Raw genomic sequence first — 20134 nt, forward strand, 5'->3', positions numbered from 1 at the left:
ATATTACTGAACTTCAAGAAATATTAAAATTTGTTATTCATAAGGAGGGAAAACATTCTAGCAATTTCTTTCTTTTTTGAAACGCACACATCTTACATTACTGAAGTTCCATTTCAGTATTATTAGTAATTTCACACCATAACAAAAGACTAAATGAACACAACCATCAAATGAGTAACAGACCCCTGCAGGGCACAGGGCATCACACTGCACCACAGCTGTTGGACTTATTTGGCTTTGCCTTTCATTAGTTTGGCTAAGAAAGACAAGTTAATTAACTTTGCCAGTTTCAGAGCAAGTGCATAAAAGCCGCTGTCTTCCCCAACCCTGAAAGTGTGGTGAGCATGCTGACTCAACACTTACCTAGCGGTTCCTAAAAATATAAATCAAGTAATATTCTCCTAAGATGCTGTACTTTCTGGGAAGAAACAAACACAATGGCTAAAATCTCTTCACCGACTCCCAACCCCATTCCAGTGCCCCAGTCTAGAGGGAAGTACTTACTCCTGTGCTTGGGCTGCAGCAGTCTTTTTCCCAGGTACAGAACAACAGCCATGACCACCATGTAGTTTATTATTGAGCCAACATGAGAAGGGTATGCGATGACAAACAGGCCGAGCACATCAAAGAAGACCATGTTTCCATGTCGATACTCAGACGAAGAAGACAGCATGTCAGATGTGGCTAGGTGTTTAAGAACTGCTAAAATGTTGTCACCTTTTATTAGGAGAGATAATGAGGCCTAGTAAGCTATTTGATTGTGACTTCCACATATAGCCATGTGAAGCAAAAGTAGGTCAGGCACTATCTGAAAATGAAGTACCTGGGAAGAATGCAAACAGACCCTGCCTCCCGCCCTCCACTGCTCTCCCCTCTCCTGCCAATTTCCCCAGATAAGGCCCCTGCTCCAGCTCGTCTTCCTCGCCACTCAGAAGCTCAACCTTGAGCCTCTAAGACCAACCGTACAACCCCAAAGCTCATTGATACACTATAGCCATGCAAGACACTGTTCTAAAGACCAGAATCAAGAAAAAAAAAAAGCCTCTCATGAAGTTCATCAGCACAGAACAAGTTATTAAAAGTTATTAAAGCATGTTAAGAATATTAGGAGGGGCTGGAGAGGTGACTCGGTGGTTAAGAGCACTGGCTGCTCTTCTAGAGGTCCTGGGTTCAATTTCAGCACCCACATGGCAGCTCACAACTGTCCGTAGCTCCAGTTCCAGAGATGCATGCAGGCAAAACATCAATGCACATAAAGATAAGTCTTAAAAAATAATTATTATTAGGAAGGAGAGGCAAAGGCAGAAGGACTATGAATTCAAGGCCAGCCTAGGTTACACAGGTTACAAAGATAACCTGAGCTATACAGCAAGACCTTCTGTTAAAAATAAAACAATTTTTCCAAAAAGTGGCTGGAGAGTTGGCTCTGGGACTAGTGATGCACATACAAGACCTGAGTTTGATTCCCAGTACTGAAGGCCAAACCAGAACACATAACAATAAAAAGCACACTTAGAGAGGAAGCAGAAAGGTTGCAACCTCAAGGCCAGCCTGGGCTACACAGTGAAGTCCTACCTCAGGAGAAAAACAATAAGCAGTCAAGGTGAGCCAGGTGTATTATCATATATGCCCGTAATGCCAGCGTGTAGACGCAGAGGCAGGAAACTGACAAGTACTAGGCAGTTGGGCTATACAGTAATGGGTAGAACCTAGCTAAATGAAGAGACTGTCCAGATTGACAGTCCTATGTCCATGAAGAGGAGAAGGCTCCAAACACACATGCATGCGTGCGCGCGCGCGCGCGCCCACACACACACACACACACACACACACACACACACACACACACACACACACGAGCATCCTGGATAAGAGACAAATACTCAAAATGTACTTTCTCACAACTCCTCCTTTTGTTCCTCTTTTCTTAGCCCCAGTCAGGGTTCTTCTTAGTCCTTATGAATGACGGTCAGAATGCTAGCCCCTCCTTCTCTATCCACACTGCACTGCCAGACTAGTAACCCTGAAAGCCATCTTCATGAGTTCATTATAGACTCAAACAGACCGTCAATGAGTCCTTATTCCTCTAGGTTCTCTCACTTTTATCTCCTGGGGTGCTCCTGCCACTGCACATATGCAGAGGTCAGAGGACAACTTTTCAGAGCTGGCTCTCTCCTTCCACCAAGTGGGTGCAGGAATAAAACTCGCATTGTCAGGTTTGGCAGCAAGTGCCTCTATCTGCTGAGCCATTTCATCAACCACTTTTTTTTTTTTTTTTTTTAACATTAGGGATGGAATCTAGGGCCTTGCACATATTAAGCAAGCACTCTACCAGCAAATCCTTAATAATTTCTGAAGCCATCTACAATGTCCTTCCTCCATATACGTCAACTTTATGTCCTTCTAGTTCTGAAAACACTACTTCTGTTCCAGTCAGAGAGAGCGCACCGCCCACCCACCTTTCCTCCTTTTCCATACTGTGTGTTAAAAGTCACCGTCTCTCCCTGCCAGCTACTCAAGGCTCAGGCTGGCCTCCCCTAAAGCCTCTAGCTCTCGGGGCTATGTAGGTGCCCCATCTGTCCTCACCAGCCTGTCATGGGCCCCATCTATTCTCTGATCTCATTTGGTGTCACAACCCCACGTCACCACTGTCACTTTGACTGCATTCTTTACTCTTTCACAGCCCTGAGCCACCCCTTTCCAAGTATTCACAGTGACTATTTCTACATTTTTAATTGCTAAATCAGAAAGCAAAGACTAAATTCAAACCCTTGTCTTTCCATCTCCAAATCTGTAACTCATTCGACCACATACTGCCTCTCTCCCACACAGGATGCAGAACGCACTTCATCCACCATCCCTAGCAGTCCACCATTGTGTATCAAAAGTCAAACCTGTTGATACTAACCTGCTCTCTGAATGGAGCCTATGAGAATTCTGTCTGCTGTGTCATACTTGGTGTGATATATGTATCCATTTTCAATAAAAGCTAAGTCTATTCCTAAGACAGACAATGGGAAAAGTTATTTTACTTTAAAGATCAGACATTGTTAAGCCTGCCTACTTAACATTTTAAATTCTGAAAGACAAAATGTTATAACATGAGGTTGTATTCATGAATGACATAAACCGTTTACTATGGTCCACAACTTAAAATATATAATTAAGGAAGTATTTTAAAGTCACACACTAGAGGAAGAAAGTTTGGGGACTAGGATTTAGGCAGCTAAGAGCCAAATTGAAATTTCAAATAAACTGTACAAGTCACCAAAGGAATTGGAAAAGCAAGACACCAGCATGGGAGTCAAAGGTCCTGAGGACCCTTGGAGTCCATGGGGAATGAGGTGCTAATCAGTTCTCTCCATCTTCCACACTGAGGACATGACAACCCCTAGAAGAGGCAGGCATTTAAATCACTGTGGGGCCTTATCAAAGATGCCATCAAGAACTCTACTGTGGTGAGTCGGAAGGCAAAGCTCTCTTATACAGTGGCCTCTCAGAACCTATTACAACTCTCAACAGATAAGGTTTGCCTTTGCCACAGAAGCCCTGTGAGCACAGACAGAAATACCTGGAATGTTCCCAAAATCCCTATAGATTCGGAAGTCGGTATCAGAAGGAATGATTCCACTCTGGAAAACCTCCTGAGCCACCACAGAAGCAAAAGGGTGTTTAGCTGCTGAAACATAAGCCTGGACCAACCAAGGATGTTCAGGGCCTGAAATGAAACAAGACAAAACAACACAAGATAAATTCTGCAGCTTGTTCAACACACCCACACGTGGTAGGCTGCACTGTGCAAACATAAGTGACAGCGCACTGATGAGTACGGGGATTCCTTTAGGAGTGAAGAAAAATGTTCTAGGAGCTGGAGAGGCGGCTCAGTGGTTAGGTTTGCTGCTCAGTTATGAGGACCAGAGTTCAGTTCCCAGCATCCATGTCAGGAGGCTCACAAACACCTGTAACTCTAGTGTCAAAGGATCCTGTGACTTCTTCAGACATTTGGCCACCTGTACCCACATTCATACATGTATATGCACATGCACATAAACAAGCCTTTTCTTAAAATGCTCTAGAATCATGAAAATGGTTTATAATTATATGGAAATACCTAAAAAACACTCATTTTACCATTTAAGTTGGTGAATTATAGGACATTTAAATTATATTTTAATAAAGCCATAAATTTTAAAATATATATTCTAAAGAAGGCTACAATTGTAAGATATTAATGTGTGTATGTGTTCATGTGCATAAATATACATTTTTTTAAACCTCAAAAGGCTGTAGAGCAAATTAACACTGGTTGGCTCAGAGCGGTAGAAATGGCATGAGTTTCTGGCTTACTGGATTTCTTGTACTTAGATGGCAAAGCCTGACTACTTCAATACAGGACATATATTAATGATTTAATCTGTTTAAATCTTAGTAATATTTTCTTAACACTAACACCTTCAAAAATGACGCAGTCACGCCTTCCTGACTCACTACAGTGTTCCCTTCTGATGCTAAAGAAGATGACCCCAGCCACCAGAAGCTCCCCAACTGAGCCTTCCCTCTCAAGTGGCAATGCAGCTTTGGAGAGAATAAACTGTTTTATCTGAAAAGACAGGACAGGACAAGTGTCACCACGCGGAAAAAAAGCCGAGGACAGAGCCATCTAGGACACATTCTCAAACACAAGTTTAAATCTGCTGGACTTAGTCACACATGGAATCAACACTAAGGAGCTTTCTAGAAAAAAGAACAAGAAAGCTGGTTTTCTATGGGCAGTGGCATCAGATGTGAGAGACAAATCCTGAGAAATAGATTGGAACATTAGAAGGTACTCTAAACGCTCTTAGCTACCTATCCCTACAGATAACAGAGTTCAGCTGTCTAATCTCGGTGATTAAAGAAAGAGTAGAAAAAATTGGGAACTAAAAACGTCTTGCTGTATCTTACCTTGTGACCTTGAATTCCATGTGTGCGCATGCATGAATGTGCATATGTGTGTTTTGAGTCAAGGTGTCCCTATGTAGCCTTGGCTGACCTGGAACTCAGAGATCTGCCCATCTCTGCCTGCCACATGCTAGGGTTAAAGGCCTACACTACAACCTGGAAACCCTGAATTCCTTAAAAGTGTAACTGAAGTACAATACAGGACCATTTTCAAAGGTAAGAGTTTAAAGTAAATTTGAGACAGTACTGAAATATGATACTGTTTAGGTTACTAAAAACATTTAGTACTTAGTGAAATTTCAAAACTTAAACAGTACAATTTCTCTTTCAAATGTTACAAAGTAAGTTTCTACTGCCTTACTCACTTCCTCTAGCTCCTCTCACACAAAACACTCCTGGCAAGGCAGGCATGGAAGCTCATGCCTATAATTGCAGCCTCTAAAAGTAGAGCCAGAGGAATCAGGGGTTCTGGCGCAGCCATGGATACAAAGCGAGACCATCTTGACTCTCAACAACAAAAGCAGCCCCAATTTCCAGCAGAGGCAGGAAAGAAGAAGATGCCTTCTAGCATATGCATACATTTCTTAAAATGCTCTAGAATTATGAAAATGGTATATAATTATATGGAAATACCTAAAAATAGATCAGATCCTGCTGATCAAGTCTATGCAGTCTAGATTCTGCTAAGATTGACAATTCCTAGCCAGGAATCATGGCACATGTTTTTAATCCCAGCACTTGGGAGGCAGAAGCAGGTGGATCTTTGTGAGTTTGAGGCCAGCCTGGTCAACGAAGCGAGTCCAAGATAGGCAAGGCTACACAGAGAAACCCTTTCTCAAAAAAAAAGAAAAAAGAAAAAAGTCCATGCTGTTTAGCAATTATACCCTGTTATCTTCAGGAAAGCTTCATCCTGAAATTTAAACGCTCTCTGGCTATTATACTTATTGGATTTCTTGACATTCAAATTAACTCAGTGATGGAATTAAATCCCTTAAACTATGAGTAAATTTTCTCATTTTAACTCATAACTATCATTTTAAATCCCTTATATCATAATTATCCATAATTAATAAAAGCAATATTTATGTTGCCGCATGTCCTCATCTGCTTCCCTGCCGTGGTGATAAGACGCTGGCCAATGGAACTTGGGGAGAAATGGGCGGTGATAAGATGCTGGCCAATGGAACTTGGGGAGAAATGGGCTTACAAGTTATAGAGCCCATACCAACAGAAGCCAGAATAGAAACTCTATCAGGAACCTGGAGGCAAAACCTAAAGGACAGGCCACAGAGGAGTGGTGCTTGTTGGCCTGCTTTCCATGGTTTGCTAAGCTTACTTCTTATAAAACTCAGGTACCTGAAGAGGAGTGACAGCACCTCTACTGAGCTGGGCCCTTCCATACCCATCATTAATCAAGAAATGCCCACAGGCCAATCTGATGGAAGCCAGTCCTTACTAAGGCTCTCTTTTCTCAGATAACTCCGAATTTGTGTCATGTTGCCAAGAAAATATACTGTAATCCTTCCTGGCTCTCCACTGATGCTAAGCCTTTATCACTTAGGCGCCAATCATGCTGTCACATACCAACTGGAAAACCTTGCACACGTTAAGCTCTCTCACCTCTATTCTTCATCTATAAAGCAGAAACAGCAGCATGTATTCCTTATGCTTTGAGAACTAAATAACTGAATGTACATAAAATGTTTCAAATAACATTTGCATATAGTAAATTACATATATATAGACATACATATATATAGACATATATATATATATATATATATGTCACACTCTTTTGTTAAAAAAATAAACATAACAAGGTGAAGCAGGAAGATTCCTAGAGCTCAATGGCCAGTGAGCCTAGCTCAATGGATGAGCTCCAGGTTCAGCAACCGGCTCTGTCTCAATAAAGTAGGATGCAATTGAGGAAGACATCTAAGCAACTCTAGCTACCACAAAAGCGTGTGTGTGCACACATGCACGCCCATGTGCAAACACGTATGTACACACATGCACACACAGACATTCATGTGTACCATACAAACGTGTGCATATACCACATACATACATACACAACAAAATTTCACAAAGACAAGTTCAGATTACCTCATGCCTTAAAAATAAACCTCATTCAAGAGACAGCTCATTAAAGAGATAACTTACACTGAAAAACTTTCCATTGTCATAAAACTAGAATTGCACTGAAATGTTCAGTGCACAGCCTCACATACCTGTTTGGAACACAAGTTCTTTCCCTCCTACACCTGCTGCCTCCAGGTTAATAAATGCACGAATGGAACTAGCCCAGGGATGCTGGGTAATGAAACCATGGCTAGCCTGAATGAGGAAAGAAAAAAAATGTAAGTTAAGCTATGTTTTTATTTTGCTTATTCTCATGACAGATTGGCTATCTTGAAAAGGTAGGGACTATGAGAGCAAAATAACCATTTCTCAAAATGCATCTTCCTGTATAAAATGGTGGTGTTCATTCAGTCTGCCAAGTGAAAAGTCACTGTGAGTATATGCAAAAGTTTAAAAAAAGGAAAGAAAAGATAAGAAAATACAGGAGAGACTATCCATATGGTTAGGCATATGTACCTTCCTTAAATCATCTCTCTAAACTCAGGGGATAAAAAAAATCAGGAGAATAATTATGCCATTAAAAAGCCCTCCCTAAAGCCAGGCATGGTGGCACATGCCTTTAATCCCAGCACTTGGGAGGCAGAGGCAGGCGGATCGCTGTGAGTTCAAGGCCAGCCTGGTCTACAAATCACGTCTAGGACAGCCAAGGCTAGACAGAGAAACTCTATCTTGAAAAACAAACAAACAAACAAACAAACAAAGCCCTTGATTCAGACACTTTTCTGGTCACAGTGGCACACGCACTCAGAAATCCTAGCACTCAAAAAGCTGAGACAGGAGGCTCACAAGTACCAAGCCAACATGGGAGACAGAGCAAGACCCTGTTTCAAAAACTGAAAGTAAAAATAAACAAAAAGAATTATATACTAGCAAGATGAGCTGTTCTGGGTTGAGTTTCTAACACACTGAGCATGTAGGTATGCATAGATATTTTTAAAGTGCTGCTAGATACAGTTCTTATTTTCTATATTATTTTATGATACAACTCGTATTACTAATAAACACATTGTTACCAATCATTATTACTCTCATTATTATTCAACTCAGATATTTAAAACAATAAAACCTTACTTGCAAGACATTCTCCTCTGCACCATTGAAGAGAAACACCACAGCATGCTGCAAGGGTTCTGAAGACACCGACATGACTCGGAGAACTTCAAGCATCACTGCACAGCTCACTGCATCGTCACTGGCACCTTGGAGTCAGAAAAATAGATGCACTTCTCAGAGTTTGAGTGCTTTTCATTACTGCTGTGAAATGGAGTTTACCCCAGAGACGCACTATACAAGCTGCATGACCAGAAGCATAACTCTGTCATCACAGAGTGACAACTATGCTCAACAAAGACAAGCCCCATAAAATCCACTGGGCTGCTCAGTGACAGAGGTGGTGGAACTGTGCTTACAACATGTACTTAATACCTGTGGAATAAATTAAGCAGATGGAACCTAGGGCCAACTGGAATTTACCCTCATCCCCCTCCGCTGAAGAGTCTTGCTTCTGGCACTCACAGCTTCTTCCACAACTCTCAAAATCATAAAAGCTGTAGCACTTCACATTTACAGAGAGAGAAACACTCTGCCTTTTTTTTTTTTTTTTTTTTTTTTTTTTTTCTAGTTTTCTAGAGGGATCAAATAATGGGGAAGTACAAAGAAGCACCTAAATGATAAGACACAAAAGAGGAAATTGTGCCCTGTCCCAGCATTGAAAACAGCACCGAGATTAACCTGGTCTATAAAGTGAGTCCAGGACAGCCAGGACTGCATAAGTAACCCTGTCTCGGGGGAGGAGGCGGGTAGAAAAAGACAGACAGACAAGACAGAAAGAACAGCACTCAGATGCTCCAGCCTCTACATCAAAAAACCATCATATAAAGATTGCACAAAGAATTCTATTGCTCTGACTGTTTTTAATGAAAGCCATTACTTTACCATTTGTACGTATTTATTTTGTGCACAGGGGCAGGGGCAGCACACTTGCCACAGTGCACACATGGAAATCAAAGGACAATCTGCAGGGGTTCATGCTCTCCTTCCATCATGTGGGTCCAAGCTCAGGCAGTTAGGCTTAGAGGCAGGCACCTTTAAGCACTGCGCCCAAGTGCTAATTTTAAAAGCACTGTGAGAGGTAGTTAAAGGAACTGACTGGTTATTTGACAACATTAAAAAGCAACTGCTAAATTTTCTAAGTGAGGTAGCTCATAATATTGTTAGCATGTTCAAGGGCATCCTCATCCTTCACCAATAAACTGACATACAGAGGCGCCAATGCAGCTAAGAGCCCCCATCGAAATAACCAGGTGGGAGGGCTGAGGTGGAAAAAAGTAAGACTGGACTGAATAGGGGGGACACACAGAGTTCAATAAATAATTCTGCTTTCTGAAGGGCATTCAGAGTACGTGAACATGACCACAACTCAGGCAGCTGCACTTCTGGGCATGCATGTGGTGAGTGTTCAGTGAGGACTCAAGAGTAGGAAGGATGCAGAGTGAATTTTATCTCTGTCACTTCAGTCAGTATTTCCAGGTCTAGAAAGCAGACTGATAACTCCACCGCATCCGCAGGCTTTTTGCACATTGCGGATTGCCTGGCACCTGGGAAACATCCCATGTTAGTTTTCTTTCTTCTCTCTGAAACCTTAGGGAAGGCTCTGTAACCAGGTAAAGTAAAATGCTTATTTTGGGGCTCCATTAAATCCAAACCCCACTTATGCTCAAAAAGAAGCAGTATTAATGACACTAGTCTGGGTGATCACTGGGACTGTATTTAGTCATTAGCCAAAGTGAAACAAAACAACGCTTACCTAGTTACCATTAGAGCGGGAAGTTAGGCTGACATGCCTACTGTGTGCCGCTTTTTAGAAAACAGATAAACATTTTCTTTTTAAAATAAAAAGCAAACAAGAATACTTTTTATTCAAAGTAGAAGTAAAATTTAAAAACATTTACCTTTATACAGCTGACTAACAAATTAAACTTCCCACTCATCCACCTACTTTAAGGGATCTAGTGTCTTAGGGAAGAAAGGGATCAAAATATCTTTAGGAAAGTGACAGTCATAGGACAGTAAAAAGGCTGAGTGATGACCTGGCTTCCCTTTCCATTTAGAATCAACCTTGAAATTGAAGACACCCCAAAATAATTCAAATGTCTTTTACCAGTGACCTGGCAGTACATAGCAGACCTGAGAAGATAAATAAGACCTTCTGTAGGCAACATTACTTCTAATTGGTATCAATCCCTTGGTCCAGATACGCTGCTGAGAGCTTTAAAATAATACACACAGAAAAGCAAACCCAGCTGTGCAGGCTTGTGATCCCAGCCCTTGGGTGACTAAAGCAGAAGAATTGCTGATAAGACTTAGGCCAGCCCAGACCACATGGTTCAGGATGCCTCGATAACACTCCTGAGGCTGGGGTACAGCTCAGAGGCAGGGTGTGTACAGGTATAGGGCTCCACCCCCAGCACAGTGTGCACACACACACAAATATTCATGCTTCAGTGAGTTAGTCCACAGAAAGGAGTCAGGTGACAACTAGGAGGTGCAGGAGAGAAAAGCTACTCTTAGCTTATTATTGATAGATGCTTCCTTCACACCGTCAGTATGGGGATTATAGCATTTTAGGTAAAAAGTATTTCTGAACTATAAGTAGAGCATTTGTATAGGTTCATTAATAAAAAGCAAAACATTTTTTTCATCATTTAAACCATGCATGCTGGCATACTCAGATCAGAAGATTCCAGGTCTTCCTCAGCTATGAAAGTATGAGACCAGTTCAAGTCTAGTTTGGGCTACATGAGATCCTGTGTCTAAGAAAAAGACGTGGGGGAAACATTCTAATGGCTCTCTAGAGAATCTTTTCATTAGTGGACTCCACATGTAACCTGTACACCTGGCACTATGTGAAGAGCAGCAGAAAATGCCATTCAAAATATGTTACTTTAATACAAGACTCTTTGGTGTTAAAAGAAATCCCAAGATACAGAACAGCTCTCTGCTCTCCTCCTGTTTGGCTAAAAACAGAACATAATCTACGCAGGTGTTTCACTTCCCCATCTACCCGGAAGGACAAAGGTTAATCTCCAAAGACAACCTTAGACTCTGAAGAGCATACAGACAGCAAATTTCCAACTAGACTTTACTTACCATCTACGTCATTTCCCACAACCTGCTGCCCACACAGACTCTAGGTCCTTTCTCCTTTTTCACTTTTGTGGTTTTTTGCTTTGGTTCAGGATTTCATCTGGTTTGGTTTGGTTTGCAGCACTAAGGATAGACTTGGGCTGGCACAAACTAGGCTCTACCATTAAGATATGCCCAACCTGTTTCTTTCCCTTTGTCTTGTCACTTTCCAAAAAAGGAATGTTCTTTGATGAAGACAATATTCAAGCCAGAGAGCTGAACCTCTTCTTTGAAATAATTCATTTTCCCTTGGTATTACTCAGATACACCTGTGCATGGCAATAACCTTGTCTCCTTTTCTCTTGATTATCTTTTCTTAAAAGGATTCATTCCACATAGGAATTATGAAAGGTAAAGGAAAAATCAGGGGGTCCTACATTTGATTGATACCTGTATATCCAGTCTTTCTAATATGATGCTCTTAAGTAACCACAGCATTTATGTGTCCCTTTCCAGAATATAAGCATCTTTTTAAAAATATTTCTTGCCGGGCGTGGTGGCGCACGCCTCTAATCCCAGCACTCGGGAGGCAGAGGCAGGCGGATCGCTGTGAGTTCAAGGCCAGCCTGGTCTACAAAGTGAGTCCAGGATGGCCAAGGCTACACAGAGAAACCCTGTCTCAAAAAAACCAAAAAATAAAAAATAAAAAAATAAAATAAAAATATTTCTTAAAGATTTATTTATTATACATGCAGTGCTCTACCTGCATGTACACCCGCATGACAGAAGAGGGCATTAGGTCACAGAATATATGGTTGTAGCCACCATGTGGTTGCTGGGAATTGAACTCAGGACCTTTGGAAGAACAGCCAGTGCTCTTAACCTCTGAGCCATCTCTCCAGCCCCCAAATTTAAGCATCTTCAGAGTGAGCACAGGGTGACTTCTAGCATACCTGCACACGTTAAGGCATTTCTGTTTTGTTTTAAATGAATGTATGGATACTGATTTCAGAACAAGCAAAATATATTCTAAATGCAAAGAAATGTCTCATCACAATATCATTTCATCAAGGAAAGACTAGTTTCTATCTATGTAATTCCAGATAGTTATACTGGGCCTGCTATCCATTCAAGCAATCCAAAAGTATTGTTCTCAACAGTACTACCACCAAAGGAAGACTTTCCCTGAAAGATGCTATCCTAATGTTTTCCTTATACTTAACTCTTGAGCAACACTATTAGGAAAAAATATTTTTTCCATTTAACAGTTAAGAAATTCAAGAAGGAATAAGTTAACCAAGATGCCAAATGGAGGCCACATACTCTCCTCCTAGTCAGGAGGCCCAGCACCCACCACAGCTCTTTTCTCACCAGTGGGGACCAGTCAGAGAAGGGAGCCTTTTTAGGTATAAAATCTCAGAATGCCATTGTAAATACTACTTTGTATTCGTATCTGCCTACGTAAGCTGTATGGTTTGCAGGGAGGAGTATTTTGGGGTTTGGGGTTTGGGTTATTTGGTTTTTGTTCTTTGAGACAGGTTTTCTCTGTGTAGCCTTGGCTATCTTGGACTCTCTTTGTAGACTTGGGAGGCAGGAGGATCTCTGTGAGTTTGAGGCCATCCTGGTCTACAAATTGAGTCCAGGACAGCCAAAGCTATACAGAGAAACCCTGTCTCAAAAAACCAGTCTCAAAAAACCAGCCAAACAAACAAAAAAGATGTCAGAACTTTAGTACAATGAGCAGGCTTCATAACTTATAATTTCAATAGTGATTTTTGTTTTACTCTATAAAACTTTCCAAAAACATCACAATCTCTAAGTAAAGGATAATCCTTGGAGCTGGAAAGATGACTTAGCAGTTAAGATCGTTTGCTGCTCAGTCATGAGGACCAGAGTTCAGATGCCAGAACTCCCATCTGTGACAGCTGTTCATAGATAACCAAACTCCAGCTCCAAGGACTCTGACTTGGATCACACCCTCTTCTGGTCTGCATGCATGCGTGCATGCACACCCACAAGCACACACATCCACAGAAATAAAATAAATATTTAATAAATACATCTTTTTCAAAAGCAAGAAAGAGTCCTTGTAGCTCACCACTACCCCGGCCCTCCACGCTCTGAGAGAACGCGATCTCTAGCTTCCAGGCTTAGTGACGCTCTCCACCTCCAAGCTCCTAGTGCTGACTGTAATGCTTTGTTTGAGATTTATGTGGACGCTTAATGCCTCTCTTGGTTTAAGGTTTGGCTACATCACTTCAACCAACACCCTACCAAACGGCTGAAGGAAGCTTTACATGCCTTTCTTACCGATCCTTGCCAACGCAGCTTGTACTCTTTGGTGCCACTGCAAGAAGAAAGACACCCAGAGTCTGGTCTCAGGGCACATCAAAAACTACTCAAAGTATTGAAGTCATGTTTCTGTAAAATCTTACTATTTAAAAAAACAAGTTCAATTCGAAGGATTCATACTGATTTGACAGATATGTATTATGTGAGGCATTGTCTTAAATATCAAGTTTTCTGTCTCGCCAATGTCTATTCAAAGCACAATGTTAACTAAGTATTCTACCAGGATGTCTCACCTTAGGTGGACCATAACTTTTAAAGTAAGCAGAAACTTCCAGAAGTAATTTCCTCCAATCTGTTCATCCCTTAAACATGGGGATCCTTTATCCAGTACCCCCAAACCCTAGCTCAACTTCTGGCTGTGTAAGCATTTACCAGTGGGCAGGCACATTGGTAAACTAATAAGGCTACTTCATCTACCAAAAGCATCTGATGTATTGTCATGCAGCTTGTAGACCACTAGTTAATAGTTACAGCGACATAGTTGTAACAATAATGAACCAAGGGAACGTTAAATTGTTAGACCTAAACCAATATTAATTATCATGCCTTCCATCACAATGAGAAAATGCTGGTCAAAGGAAAACAGCTCCCACAACTGCTCAAACATGTTAGGGCTCAGTTAATAAGCTTCCTGGGCTGCAGTGAGTTTAAATGACTAAAAAGTACATACCTGGTGAATTTGCCACTGAGTCAAAGTGACAGTTAGACAGTACAGCATGCCTGGCTCCACCGAGCGGCTCCAGCTTTACCACAACATTAGTAATGTTGTCATAGTAGCTTGTAAAGCCCCCCAAGAAGTCAATGCTAAAGGAGCCTGTGGGCCGCTGTACATCCACTGAGATGCTGTGAAGGCTGCTGCTTTGTGCTTCGATCAGTCTGATCTGCTCCAGAAGGTACTGCACCGTCAGGATTTCATTTTCCGTACTCCCTGTAGTCCTGGGGCCAATGGCTGTGATGTGCTCCAGATAATCCCTGGAGGCAATCAAAAGGCTCATGATGACAAACTCCTGAGGACGTAATATCAGCACTTCCTGGAGCAACTTTCCACTGTGCCTCCCTCCCACCTCAGAAACTTTAGTTCTTCTGACTGTTCACATTAAAACAAACAAACGACCTGTGCTCTCTCCACCCACCCTTCATGAAGCACGGTCTCTGGCTGTCCTGGCACTCTGTAGACCAAGCTGGCCTCAGACTCTCAGAGATCCACCTGCTTCTGCCTCTTGAGTGCTGAGACTAAAGATGCTTTTAAAAAAAAAAAAAAAAAAATCAAGCTGGGCCTGGCTATAATCCCTGCACTCTGAGAGGCAGAGGCTGGCCACATCGAGTCCAGAACAGCCAAGGGTACACAGAGAAACCCTGTCTCAAAAAACAGAAAACAAACAAACAGATATCCCAAGAAAATTACCTGGAAGCTTCATTTGACATTGCACCCCAGGAACTAATGCTGGCAAACTTTCCTTCACTAACTCCACATCAAATCAATAACAAGACTAGGGTTTATATTTAATATGTATAACTGCTGAAGGCTAGGCAGAGCCATGCAATTTCACAGGCATGACTAGTAAGGCCAGTTATGCATTGTTGTGTGAGGAACCAATGAGTGAAACCACAGGATGAGATCAAGTCGAGAAGACAAATATTTGAAAGGAATAAGTACAAGCCTTTTACTGTACACACCAAACCTAAATACTTCAGGCCAAAACTAACCCTACTCCAATGCAGGGGGATCCCCCTTTCACTGTACTCCTGGCGGGGAGGGAGTGCTAAGGGTGCTGTCAAAAACAAAAAACAAAACAAAACAAAACAAAAAAATCCCAAAACCTTAAGAAAATACATTTTCAACTCCCTAGCTTAGGATTCATCTAGTTTAAGACCTGAGTTACAGTATCAAGGAGCTCGCATTTCCAAGTACACCTGAGGTCGTTTAAAAAGGTTGGCCCCTTAGCCCAGCACCTGGAAGGCATAGGCAGAAGGATTTCTGTGAGTTTCAGGCCAGCCTAGCCTATAGAACAAGTTCCAGGACAGCCAAAGCCACACAGAGAAACCCTGTCTCGGGGGGGGGGGGGGGGGGGGGGGGGGGGGGGGAGGAAAAAAGATTTTTTAAAAATTTTTTTTAAAAATTAAAAAAAAAATTTAAAAGGTTGAACCCTACAAAATCCATAGTACAGAAGAGCTAAAGACCAAGTGCGAACTTCAGAAATTGTAGGCAAAAGTCTGAATGGGTGTACTCTGAAGAGTCTCCGCAGCACACTGCATTACACCTTTCCTTCCAACACCATCCCAGAAAGACGTTATAATGCAGCCTTGGTACATGAACCTCACTCTCCACCTCATTTTAAATGAGGAGAATTAACCAAAGGAAAAAGAAAGTGGAAGTTCTCAGGAGAACGACGGGAGCGGCGGGGAAGGGGGGGGGCGGGGAACCAATCCTCTGCAGGCGGGGCCGAGCGGATAATAAAGCAAACTCAACCCACCTGGCCACCCTGCGAAAAAGAAAGAGGGAGCCTGGCAAGCCGCGGGTACCCCCCAGAAGGATGCGCAGGACCATCCCACTTCTCACCCACGTGCGCGCGGAGACCTCCCGGGACTCAGCACACAGCAGCGCCGGACGCAACCGCTTGGGGCACAGTGACCCGGCGCTCCCCCACCCCGGGCTCACCCGCCCGGGGCCGCAGAGGACTGGCGGCCCGGCCGGTCGGCCTTACCTGGCGTGGCGCGCGTCGAACTCGCCCGGGAGCGCCGCCGTCCCTCTCAGCAACAGCCGCTGCAGCGAGAGCTGCACGGTCACCCGCAGGACGAGCAGGTAGAGCGCGAGCGCCAGCACCGTGCGCGCCTCGGACAGCGCCGTCCCCGCGCCGCGGCTCGCGCCTCCGCTCTCCGTCCCCTTCCGCATCCTCCCGCCGCCCCTCGCGTCCTCTTGCGAGGAGGAGGCCCCTCTCTCCGGGTGCGGCGAGGCCGCCGGTCCCTCCCGACGCTCCGCCGCGCCACGGTGCCGTCTCACGGCCGCTGACTCCATCGCCACAGCCGCCAGCCCCAACCGCCCCAGCCCGCGACAGCCCCGGCAACCTCGGCCGCCGCAGCGCCTCCTAGTGAGCGGACGGAAACTGCATAGGGCCAAACTTCTTCTGATTGGCTGGCCCGCCTAGCTGCACGCGGGCGTTCGCCGGGGTGATCTTTGGTGGCCCCGGGCGGGCCGTGTTGGGTGTGCTTGCTCCCTAGCCTGGTGCCAGCAGATTGTCAAATGGAAAAACACCCATAAACCTAGAAGTGAACTGCACCAAGCAAAAGAAAAGTGCGAAGCCGCTCTTAACAGAATGCACGAGCAATTTACCCTGCACTGGGCAGACAAATACAAAGACTCGGCTTGCCTCTGAAAAAGTAGAGTTCTGGCTACAAAAACAAAAAGACTTCACAAGCGGGAGTTGATAAACAGGCCTGTAATCCCCGCATTAGGGAGGATGGCCACAGGAGGATCCCTGTTTTGAGTCCAGAGTAGGATAGGTAAAGAGGCTATCTTTGAAAAAACAACAACAACAACAACAACAACAACAAAAAACATTGAATGTCTAACCCCAGCACTCGGGAGGCACAAACAGGAGACCAAATTAGAAGCCTGCCTGGTCTACACAGTTCCAAGCCATCCAGGGCTACAGAAGGTGAGAAGAAAAAGGAGGAAGAGGAGGAAGGCGGACCATACACAGAAAACTGGGGCTAGTGCTGTCTCCTTTTAACAGATTGATAGTTATAGTAATAGTAATAATAATAATAATAATAATAATAACAACAACAACTGTAATTTAATGAATAGCTGCTGAGTCACACAGTGTGCTAAGTACAGACTTTGAAAAGAAAATACTTCACTCCTACTTAGTAGCTGAAGAACCTAAAGGGGCTCCCAAGGCAGCGCTCTCTGTTCCACTGATACACTGGGCACTCCGGAAACACATGCGCAAACCAACAAGGAAGAGAAGAGAAAATAAAAGGCAAGTGACCAAACACTGAGACAGAATTTACAAGTATAAAAACCCAAAAGAGCATACATCTTGTCTGTATGTGTTGTGTCTGCAGACAAGGAAGAAAGACCTTAAGGTAAACGTGTGTACTGTTCACCCTTAGGACCGACGGGGTAGGTGTACAAATGTAATTTACGCTGAGAAGGTTATTTGTCAAATAACGGGCACTTCTTACAAGTTTCAGTAATAGAACTTACATAGTGCTAGTGGGATATATTTTGGAATAAACCTTCTGGAAAGGTATATATTTAAGGTACACCAGGAGCCTAAAACAAAACAAAAAACAAAAAATCAACCTCAGTTTTATGAGTCATTTCTTACATAGAGATATGTCACACACACACACACACACACACACAAAAATGAGTTGTGCATGGTGGTTTATGACTGTAATTCCAGTGTGGGAGGGTTATTGCGATCCTGTAGAGTGAGTTTCGGGCTAGCTTGAGCTATAGAGTGAAACCCTGTCTCCAACATAAGGGAGGGAGGGAGGAAGGGAGGAAGAGAAAGAGACCACCAGTACTGCAAAACATTTAAAATAGAATGCTGGGCATGGTGGTGCACACCTTTAATCCCAGCACTTGGGAGGCAAGGTGATCTCTGAGTTTGAGGCCAGCCTGGTCTATGAAGCAAGTCCAGGGCAGCCAAGGCTACACAGAGAAACCCTGTCTTGGGGGGAAAAAAAAAAAAAAAAGGAAAGGAAGGAAGAAAAGAAAAGAAAAGTGATTTATCATATATAAGACAGAAGAAAAGTCAAATAAATCATAATATTCAGAGTTTGGGTCATGAAGGTTGAAAACAACGTTTCCAAGTCAGTCTCATACTGGACAGAAACGCTCACGTTACAAACATTAAGACAGAAAGAGTAGGCATCAGAGCAGTGATGTGTCCACTCACACAGTTGGAATCAAAGGTGACTCTTTGATGATTTTCCCTTCTCTGTTTTCCACCTTTGGCTTCTCACGTTTGATGATTTTCCCTTCTCTGTTTTCCACCTTTGGCTTCTCATGTTCAGTGTTCAGAAGCTCTGTGTGGAGTGCTGTCGTCTCCGTTCTCCAGAAGATTGTTTATAATTAAGCACTCGTGGCTGTGATCCAACAAGGGAATACAGTGTCAAACGGCTGGTTTGGCTGGTAGTCTCCAAGCATTTCTGCCTGTCTTTCCTTCTTTGCTCCTTTTTCCTGTCTTTCTCTCCTTCCTTCTTTCTTTCTCTGTTGTTGTTTAAGGCAGGGTCTTGACTGCAGCACAGCCTGCCCTCTTCATAGCAGTCTTCCTGTCTCTGGCTCCTGATGCTGGAATTACAGATGGATAACACCTCACCCAGACTTCTTTCTCTTTTTCTGTCTTTTTCTCCCCCACCCCACCCCCACCCCCGGAAGTGTTAAGGATCAAACCCAGTATCCCACAAGTCAACCGAGTGCTCCACCACTAAGATATACCTTAAGGCCCAAATGCCTTTCTAAACTAAAAAGCTTAATACTTCAATAATTATTTCCTGAACTAATAAAATAATTCTTTAAATTCTGCATTTGGCCTGAGAGAATTGGTGATTTTTAATTGTCTCTGGATTCTAGGTTTTCTCTTCCATCCTTCATAGTCTATTTAAAAAAAAAAAAAAAAAAAAGAACCCAGTAAAATAAATAAATGTCTTAGGGCATTTATTTGAGGGTCACACATCCAGCACTTATTTGTATTTTTCCATGGGCTTAATTAGGTGAAGCAGGTGACTTGGTACCGAGAGTATTGTGACTCAGCAAATTGGAGGCTGCTGGACACTGACTTAACTGAATTTTCTCCGTGTCGAAAATGGGCTGTTCAAGTCTACTTAAATATTCATGAAGTGTGTACTTGCCAGAGCTCAGCACATCTACCAGTGCTCGCCCAAAATACCAGCCTTCCCTTAAGCTCACAAAGTCTGTCCTGGGCAAATCTCACTTGGCCTGTGAGCCATGACTTTCTTTGGGTTCTTGCTGGATCTAAAACAGCCTCTGCAGCTGCTGCATTTCCAAGACGCTCCCAAGAGGAAGATGGCAACAGCAGCTCTTACATGAAAGTATGGCCAATCTCTCTCAGACAGAGGAACTACCTGGTAGCTTCCTGTCTAACCCACTTACGGCATCAGACTCCACAGGGTGGGCCCTGCAGACTGTGCTGCCTACATAAACTAAAACTGTCAGCCGTGATGTCCTCTAGGGTCTTCCTGGACTGGGCCACATGTCCAAGACTGCGTAGAGACCAACTGTGCTGGAACCTAGGCCAGACAGCCTTCCTTGAGCTTTGTGAATGTCAGGCCCTACCGTGCTGACTTCTCCTTTCCCACCTACCCTCCAAGCCTGGAGAACTCCGAGCACCTCAACACGCATGTGCAAAACGGAGTCACTTAAACTGCATTCCTGTCTTTCTATCCCACTAAGCTGTGGAACTTCTGAGACTTGATTTCCTCCCCAAGCTGTGCTGTCATTTTCCCCACCTGAGAATGGAGCCTGAGAGGATTTTTTTTCTAAGACCCTGGACCACATTCATGGTGAAAGTCATTATGTCTATTGTCAGTTTAAAATTCC

At 43.3% G+C, this 20134-nt stretch overlaps 1 protein-coding gene across 2 annotated transcripts in view; it reads right to left on the reverse strand.

Annotated features, from left to right (window-relative positions):
- The window catches only part of Ermp1 (endoplasmic reticulum metallopeptidase 1), a 34003-nt gene extending 17375 nt beyond the window's left edge, over positions 1-16628 (reverse strand). The window contains exons 1-7 of one of the 2 annotated variants that reach the window (XM_051146318.1): positions 16266-16628; positions 14231-14532; positions 8155-8282; positions 7173-7278; positions 3572-3718; positions 2909-3001; positions 505-717 (exon numbers count right to left, since the gene is read on the reverse strand). In XM_051146318.1, coding sequence (XP_051002275.1) covers positions 505-717; positions 2909-3001; positions 3572-3718; positions 7173-7278; positions 8155-8282; positions 14231-14532; positions 16266-16576 — 1300 coding nt within the window. In that variant the 5' untranslated portion in view covers positions 16577-16628. The remainder of the gene's footprint in view (positions 1-504; positions 718-2908; positions 3002-3571; positions 3719-7172; positions 7279-8154; positions 8283-14230; positions 14533-16265) is intronic. The other variant, XM_051146319.1, reaches the window with a different exon arrangement.
- Between the last annotated feature and the right edge of the window lie 3506 nt (positions 16629-20134).

Source organism: Acomys russatus, chromosome 5 (genome assembly GCF_903995435.1).
Source record: "Acomys russatus chromosome 5, mAcoRus1.1, whole genome shotgun sequence".
NCBI classification, from domain to species: domain Eukaryota; kingdom Metazoa; phylum Chordata; class Mammalia; order Rodentia; family Muridae; genus Acomys; species Acomys russatus.